Genomic DNA, 9,582 nt, shown 5'->3' with positions numbered 1-9,582 from the left:
GTACAGGCTCCGCCCTCTTCTGGGTAGTGGGCGGGGAGAGCAGCTCATTTGCATTTAAAGATACATGCACGAAAACAGCATGTTTTTCCTTTCACTCAAAAACATTTACAACATATAATAAATGTGAGGTATTTTGAGCTGAAACTTCACAGACACATTCTGGGGACACTCTGTACTTTTTTTGACTGACAAGTTGTATTTATTTATTCATGTGCCATTGTAATGATAATACATCAGGTGTATTAGTACTGCAACACACCCTTAAAGGTATAGCGGAGGATCTTTCCGAATTTTAGATAAGACCCGCCCTCTCCACTTTTTGAATAAGTTTGATTGATTCACCAGAATGATTGACAATTAGGAGGACCAATAGTATAGGTGATCCACCTGGAAGTAAAAAATCCTCTGCTATACCTTTAAGTGTGCAATATCAGAGTTTTTTAGTTTAAGGGCAAAAGAGGTTTAACTGACAGGAGGCGCTGTCGGGACGGTTGAAACAAGTGTTTTTGGAAAGTTCGACAGTGCAAAGCACAACTGCCGTTCAAAGTCATATTTTACTTAAATCATTCTATATTTGTACTGAATAACACATGATACTAAGAGAACACGTGAGTTGTTGATCACAAAAAAAAAAAAAAAAAAAATTCTATCTATAACCTTATCTTAGAAAACGACGTTTATCTGAAAAGTGTTTCACCTGTCCCGGCTCTCCCCTACATCTTGTGAAAAGGGGCATAGGTCACCTTTGAGAAAAGTGCTGAGCTGAATTTGTGTACCATGTCGTGGTTTAAAAGAGATAGTCAAATGCGCTTTTAGCCCCGTTGTACCCAACTGGTAGCATGAAAATAGATACTAGTATACGTTTTAAGGATTAAACGTTAAAACAGCTTGCCATGTAACATCCGCAAAACAAATTAATCTGATCTTTCCTGCTCTGTGCGACCGTGTGAACTTTGTATCTTCATACAACATTTACTTAGGCTGTGTGTGCTTTTGGTTTCCCACCAAAAAGTAATTTCCTGTTGTTAGGTAGCTAAATGGAGATTACAAAAGTAGGAGACCATCAGGACAGAGCGTGATCTTGAGGGAATACACCATGAATTAGGCTAGCCTACCAACATTTTTTTTTTTTTTTTACTTTTCAACTAGACGAAGGGGGTAAAAAAGAAGGATGAATTCCTAAATAAATTGCTACTTCTTAACGTTAGAAGCGGAGACATGAAATTACATCCACTCACACCAAATCAGACTGTTACGTTTTGGTTGAAGCAGAGGAGGAAGCAGGATCCAAGTGCAGTAGTCTTTTATTACAGTTTTTCTTGATTGTTTACACACATTTTCTGGTACTTGAGACACAATGACCACAACATGTAACTCATTCACCAACCCCCTGAACCAATTCTGCTAAACTACAAGCACAATTCCTGCTTTACACTCAAATTGCAGTTCTAAAATACACCTTTTTCAAAACACTACACACAATTCTCTGCTTTTGGCACAATTTTCATGCAGAAAATCTCTTGTTTTCACAAGGAACACACTGCCATTCAGATATGCACACTGACTCATCACATGGGCAAACACCCGTCACACAGTTTTACAATTAGCAATCAGAGCTTTAGCATAAAAGAGCAACAGGTGAGCTCTTCAATGGAGCAATGGATGCCAACATTGGATTTTTTATTTTTACTGTAACTGTATACAGTCAATTCTTCTGTTGTTTTGTATGTAGACCACTGTATGAACAACTTTGTGTTGGTTGGGATGTACACTGTGTACATTGTTTTTGTGGGAAAAATAAAATATATTTGTTACCGTGTATTTGTGTGTTCTGAGTATAAAAACAATATTCTCAAATATTTTACAACACACTTATGTATGTACTGTCTGTAGTAAGTGTAACACTGAACAAAAAAAGGCCTAAGTCATTATGATGAATGGAGAAGAAGTGTTTTCCATTCATCATAGTGTTTTACATTGAGCACATCAGTGTTCAACTGGTTCTTATAAATGTCTATTCATATGATGGTTTGTGTTTGTCATTTGAAAACAAAATACCATTTTGAGAAGAAATAACATTGTTTTGAATGTAAAGTTTAATTTTGCAGGAGAATTGAGGGGTTTTGCCCATTGTGTGTGTTTTTTTGGATTTGTGTGTAGAGTTCTGAGAATATGAGGCATGCTTTCAGAAAATGTGTGTAAACAATCGAGAAAAACTGTAAATAAACTCAAAACTTCACAAACACAAACACAAACACAAACACAAACACAAACACAAACACAAACTCAGGACTGAGACTCGGGAACAGAACAACCACCATGGTGCAACAATATAAGAACTGACCAAGACAGAACTTAACACAGGGCTTAAATACACAGACAGACAAGCTAAACAAGATAACAAGGGGGCGTGGCTAATAAGAACCACCTGGGGAGACTAATCAACATAACGGGGAACTGCTAAACACGGGACAGGACAGGGGAACACACACACCAAATCAGACTTCCATTCTGAAATCCGCTCAGGAACTTCACACTGTTTTAAACGCAGTAACTTCATCCAGCCACTAGAGGAGGCCATCTCACTGCTTCACAAGCACACTTATATATATTTTTTTTTTATTTATTATTTATTATATATTTATAACACTATAATAACACTATACTTTTGCACTAAATTACAAGAAACTAGTTAACGCTGCTTTTTTCCCTATTTTTGAAAGTTGTGAAAATATTGTTTTTCTTTTGCTATTTGAGCAAATGGGAACATAAAAATATATATATATTTAATGTAATCGCTCCTTCGCCGTTATAGAAGTTTACCCAACTATGACGACTCCCGCTTCTGAGAAACCCGGAAATGTGAAAAGGGTCAATCCTCCCCCATGGCCTCATGGGATAGTCGTATGCACACTCAGAATCTCACTGGAAGAAGTGGGTCATTTTTGCCTCCTCTTTTATGATTACTGTGATTTCACACATTTATTTTGTCACATACTGTTTTCGCCTACTATATAGGCTAATAGGGAAGTATGCGATTTCAGACGCAGCCTAGGACATAAAACATCTAACATTAAGGGTGACTAAACATCCTTATTGTTTAGTTAATTATTCATGTATGTTTAAAGATTTAAATAAATGCAAGCCTGCTTATAATTTTGAGTGAAGAAAGTGTCTGCTGTTTCTCCTCAATAACTGGTCTGTGTTTCTTCAAAAGAAATGATCGTAAGGTAATTAATCTTGCAGATTTAGTGAAGGACAGTAGTAATTTTATCTCAGTATATTTAAAATCCCCAGTCTGGACTGTAATAAGGGTTGTCTTGGGCTATGCGTTTCCCACTGACTTTCAATCTATGTACCTTGGTTTACTTTCCAATTTAGTTATACGAACTGAGGATATGTATCTCTACAAAGTTATGTTGATGGCCAGCAAAAAAACTATTACAAGGAACTGGCTGAAGAGTCTCACTTTAACATAGTCACAATGGAAAGAGATAATGGAAGAAATCTATATGGAAAAAATCACTCACTTTATATGACTGAAATCAGCTAATTTTGAACTGAGATGGAAGAAATGGATAATCTATAAGACCCAAGTGTGAAAGGGAATCTTTGTAACATAACACCCTGCTGTTCTGTTTTGTTTTGTTTTGTTATGTTTGTTATAATTTGAAAATTGAATAAATAAAGAGTAAAAAAAAAAAAAAAAAAAAAAAAAAAAAAACCCAGTCTGTAAATATAGTTGATTCAGCATCAGCAGACGGAGCATGTCTGTCACTCATATATTCTACATTTTGGTGGATAAATGCTGATAAGGAGGTTCAGTTTAAGTACAAGATTTAAAAGCTGATCAATTATTGACTGTATTTAATCGTGCAATTATTATTTTTAAACTATGCGATCCTTGTTGCATTCATTTTGAAGTTACATTATATTTCACTCCAGTCTAAAAGATGGAAATAGAAGCTCAATATCCTTTCAGAAAGTAAAGTGATGCTCCTGTGAATGAAACACACACACACACACACACACACACACACACACACACACACACACACACACACACACACACACACACACACACACACACACACATGCATAAAAGAACATCACATTAGATCATAATACAGCCAGATGAACCATTAAAAGCTGTTTATCCTCCAGAAGATCATATTTATTCAAAACAAGAAGCGCATGAATTGTTTGAGGTTTGAAAAGAACTTATAATATGATCTCTAATAGAGATGAATATCACAGAGCTGCTTATAAAACTAACTGAAGTGAAATATGTTGGACTCTCTCTTCTAGCCCAAATCCTTTCAAATAAAAGAGTAGTTGATTTATAAAGAGCCATTTAATTGCCAAAATATTGCCATTAACCGTCCAGAAATACATGCTTGATATAATAATTATCAAAAAACTACCCAAAAATCATTTTGGCACTTTTACAAACACATATGCATCATCAGAATCAAGCCACTTAAATCAAACAGAACAAGTTCATCTTGTTTTTACACACCAGTTAGAGGTGATAATATTCACAATCACAGACCAGCATGAGTAAAATATACATTTCATTTATGATGCAGCGACCAAGAACATTTCAAACGAGACTCGATACAACAAGGCTATTATAACCTGAACAGGTTTAAATTAAACAATTTACTAATTTCACAGCAGAATATTTGACTTCAGGAAATAGTTTTCAAAGAATTATCTTTATAATTATTATCGTCCATTAACATCATAGTGTCTGTCTTAGATCTGATCTCATTTAATTCACTGTCTTCTCTCTTTTTAATACTAAAAACATACTTTTCACACAATCTCCTGTTTTCATCTCTTTATTTGCTCTGAAATGGTTCTATGATGATGATCTCTCTCTCTCTCTCTCTCTCTCTCTCTCTCTCTCTCTCTATATATATATATATATATATATATAATCACAGCAAAATCTAAACAAACTAAAATTAAGCATGCATCCACTGAATATCCATATGAAGTAAACAGTTAATAAATTAATCCTTTTTATTTATGCATTAGTTTGATCAAAGTGACAGAAAAGACGTTTATAATGTTACAAAAGATTCTATTTCAAATAAATGCTGTTCTTTCTATTCATCATAGAATCCCGAACAATAAAATGTATCACAGTTTCCACGAACCTTTCAACACTGATAATAAACATAAATGTGTCTTGAGCATCAAATCATCATATTAGAGTGATTTCTGAAGGATCATGTGACACTGAAGACTGGAGTAATGATGCTGGACATTCAGCTTTGATCACAGGAATAAATTACATTTGACTTTACTGTATATTCACATAGAAAATGGTTCTTTTAAATTGTAATAATATTTCACAGTTTGGTGAGCATGAGACTCAGAATAAGAAAGAGAGCAGAACTGAGATGTTTACAGGCTGAAGTTTCAGTGTTGCAAACTTTGAAACATTTAAGAAAGAAGTGAAAGGTGAATTCTGCAGTGTGTGATTTATGAATAACCATCCCTGACATCAAGAGCACGACAGAATCTGAAACGACGAGAAAAAAAAAATGAAAGCATAAACTAAAATAGCTAAAAATCAGGAAAACAAAAATAACTAAAAAGAGAACAGAAGAAATGGCGAGTCAAAGTGGAAATACAGAAACTGACGGAGATTCAGTTCAGAGAAATGTGACCCGCGTTTGATGAAGCGTGTGTGTGTGTGTGTGTGTGTGTGTGTGTGTGTGTGTGTGCTTTTATTCCCACAGGAAATGATGAAACCGCTATTTTTACCTGACTGTGAGGGATGAAGCAGAATGACAGATGAAAACAGGTAAAGGAAGTAAACAGGTATGAAGCACCACGCTAAATTTATTTTCTTAACATTTCTTTCATTTTCTTTATGCTCTAAATACATTCAGAAGAGAACTACAGTGTTCAATAACTCTTTCAAGTCACAACAAAACAGAGATTAAATAAATAAAATAAAAAAGTTTATATCATAAATATTGTATGAGAGGAAGAGGCTCTTTTTATTTAACTACCACACATGATCGCTAGAATACGGTTTAAAGTTCAGGATTGCATTTTGTTAAAAAATCTTTCCTTTGAGATGCGTTAAAATGTTGTAAAGTACTATCAAACATGAGTAACATTCAGTTCTCAACTCTAAAAGAGCATTTATGTAGTAGCTAAGTGATTAAAGATTAACATTAAAAGTGGACTTAAATGTCTTTAAGGTTTTATGTTTTAACAGTTTCTTTTCCGAATACAATGAACTCTTATTTTAAAAATCAATGACAAGTTGTTTCCTCCTGATGTGGTTTCCTTGAATGTTTTATTTCTACTTTTACTTTAACATTAACAGAACATGCCTACACACTATAATTAAATAAATGAATAATTTCTCACATTTATGAGTACAGCGCTGTAAACACTTACTGGATCTGTCACTACAACCACAGTGATGTATGATAATTCACAATTTAGATGCAAAACCTTTAAACAAAAATGAACGGAAGTCGCCGTAAACAATTTCCACCTATTTCAACTTAAAAACTTGTTAGTTTCAGTGGCTGCCTTAAATTTAAGTCATTTCAACTAGAATGATATAAAACTGACTAAAAATTGAGCTGAATCTCATGTAACTTATTTTTTAAAAAGCCAAAACTTATTTAGTAATGTTAAAGCATAAGTTGTCATGACTTACAGATCATATTTAGGGCTGGGCAACGATTAATCGCATCCAAAATAAAAGTTTGTGTTTATATATGTGTTTGTACTGCGTATAATTATTTTGTATATATATATACACATATGCATGTATATAAGAAATATTTGCATGTATATACTGTATATATATTTATACATAATTTATATTATATATAAATATTTTATATAAAAATACCACATTTTTCTTAAATATATACATTTGTGTGTATTTATATATACTAAATAATTATACGCAGTACAAACACATATATTATGTAAACAAACTTTTATTTCGGATGCGATTAATCGTTACATATTTGCTTGTGATTTTGTTTTTGTTAATATTTGTTAATATTAAGATATTTGTTAATATCTCATAATTCAGACTTTATTTTTCTCAGAATTGCAAGTTTATGCCTATCTCACAGTTCAGAATTTATAACTCACAACTAGCTTCCATAGTAATGCATGCAAATCATCACTCTTATTTGGACTTATTAATCCGAGGCTGCTGACATGACCGTGCTCAGATCAGGCGTGTGTGTCTTCATCTGTGCAGTGTGTTCACCAGAGAACTCTTTTATGACGCTGTAATACACACATCTTCCAGCTCGGCCCTGATCTGACCTGCGTTTGCAGTCGCAGAGCCTCTTGAAAGCAGCGCGGAACTTCTGCGACATGGCGTTGTAGATGATGGGGTTGACGGCGCTGTTGGTGTAAATGCACATGCGACAGAAGAGCAGGAACCAGGTGTTGAGATACGGCGGGTCCATGAGCGAGTTCACCACCACTAGAGTCCGGTACGGCATCCAGAGGACCGCGAACAGAACCACCACCACCGCCAGCATCTTCGTGACCTGTGGGAGGAAGACAAGCGTGAGCTGCGCTAGTCTCGTTTGATTATTTAATAGGAACAAAGCATGTTAATGAACATTAGTATAAAATACAAAATGTAAACAAGCCGGATTATTGCAACATTGCTAATTTGCATCATATAGTCAGAATAATAGAGGTCACCTTAAGGTCACTGTGCTGTTTTCTGCTCCCAAAGTCTAAGACATTTGTATTAAATAAATAAATTAACAGATAATACATACATAATTTGCCATTGTTTCTAATTTCTATAAATTTCATAGACATGAAAATAAATATGAATAAATAAATGGTTTCTTTATATTGTATATAGACAATTTAATAATTTATATATATATGAAATGTATTTTATAATTAATTGTATATAATTATATGAAAATAAATATATAAATATTAATAAGTATGTTTTTTATATTATCTGTTTATTATATCAATTTATATAAAATAAATTACATAGGCATGAAAATAAATATAATGATATGTTGTTTTAACTTAGTCTTTGTGCGATGTAATCATATAGTGAAAATAAATATTTAAATATTAATACATATGTTTTCTTTATATTTTCTGTTTATTATGTCAATACATTTCATATATATATATATATATATATTATTTTCTTTCTTTATATTTTCTATTTATTATGTCAGTTTATATCAAATAAATTACATAGACAAAAATAAATATAAACTGTTTTCTTTCTTTATATCTTTATATTTTCTATAATTGACATACATTTGATATACATAGACACTCACACACACATACACACACACACACACACACACTCACACACTCACACACACACACACACACACACACACAGTAAAATACTATATGTGTTTATGCTGCCTTAAGATTTTAAGTTTCAACTTGGATTTTTGAGTCACCACAACAAATAAACGCAAAATTTTAAGTTGTGATAACTAATTAAAACAATCAATCTTTGTAATAGTCTTTCCCTCTTTCTTTATTTCTTTCTTTCTATAGAATGGACATGATAGACCAAACCTGTTTTCTGGACGTCGCTGCACTGTTTGTTTTGCAGGACACCTTCACTGAACTCTTTCGTCGGCTCTGATGGACGGAGAGCCTTTGCTCTGAGAGATTCGACGGCAGCGGGTCTCGAAACAAAATCCTGGCGATCAGACCGTACAGAACCGAAGCCACGACAAGAGGAACGACATAAAACAAGGTGAAGTCCAGAAAGTAGATGGGCATGTAGAGGTTCCTGGACACCCGATAGCCACACCGGACCACGACGCCGTTCCCGTAAACCGTCTCATTCGTGTCCACCAGGAAAAACCACATGATGCAGTACAGAGACGTGAAGATCCAAACGCAGGCGATGATCTTCTTGGCTCAGGACACGGTGCAGATGAACTGGGCTTTGATGGAGTGGCAGATAGCGATGTAGCGCTCGACGGTGAACGCCATGATGGAGCAAGACGAGACGTTGATGCCCAGATACTGCAGGAACGTGATGCAAACGCAGCCGGCGTATCCGTAGATCCACGAAGCCACGACCTCGGAGATGTTGGGCAAACCGGCGGCCAGAAGCACGGTCAGATCGGCCACCGCCAGACTCACCAGGTAACAGTTAGTTGCAGTCATCATGTGCTTGCTACGGATCACCACTAAAACCACCATGGCGTTCCCAGCGATTCCCACCCCGCAGATCAGCAGAGACAGAGAGATGGTGACCACCTGAACCTCCAGCGGGTTCTCCGGCATCGTGGAGTTCCTGTCGGGATGTGTCGAGGTGCTGTTATCCATCATGGTGTTTCCCATTTCAGCCGTCTCAACTAAATCCTGGAGAAAGTTTGAGAGAAGTGAGATTAAGAGCACACGTTTGAGAAGATATGCATGAAACGTCACTCATTGAGATGATCCAGTGAGAGGAAAACGAGGCGACTTCTTCTCCAGAGAGATGCAGCATCTACTGAGAAAACAAGCATCAGTCCTTTTCTTCTCTCCTCCTCTTTCACTCACTTCCAATTAATCCCTCTCCTC

General features: G+C 35.2%; 1 protein-coding gene across 1 annotated transcript; it reads right to left on the bottom strand.

The window, feature by feature from the left end:
- Window positions 1–7,193: 7,193 nt before the first annotated feature.
- On the bottom strand, window positions 7,194–9,303 carry LOC311278699 (thyrotropin-releasing hormone receptor; the record flags this gene model as incomplete). The annotated part of the gene is given in 3 exon segments (XM_084389708.1): window positions 7,194–7,553; window positions 8,581–8,931; window positions 8,935–9,303. Coding segments are annotated over 3 exon segments (1,080 nt in total).
- Between the last annotated feature and the right edge of the window lie 279 nt (window positions 9,304–9,582).

The sequence above is a fragment of the Rutilus rutilus genome, assembly GCF_951802725.1.
Source record: "Rutilus rutilus genome assembly, chromosome: 19".
In the NCBI taxonomy this organism is placed as follows: domain Eukaryota; kingdom Metazoa; phylum Chordata; class Actinopteri; order Cypriniformes; family Leuciscidae; genus Rutilus; species Rutilus rutilus.
This window is presented reverse-complemented; position numbering and strand designations above follow the sequence as displayed.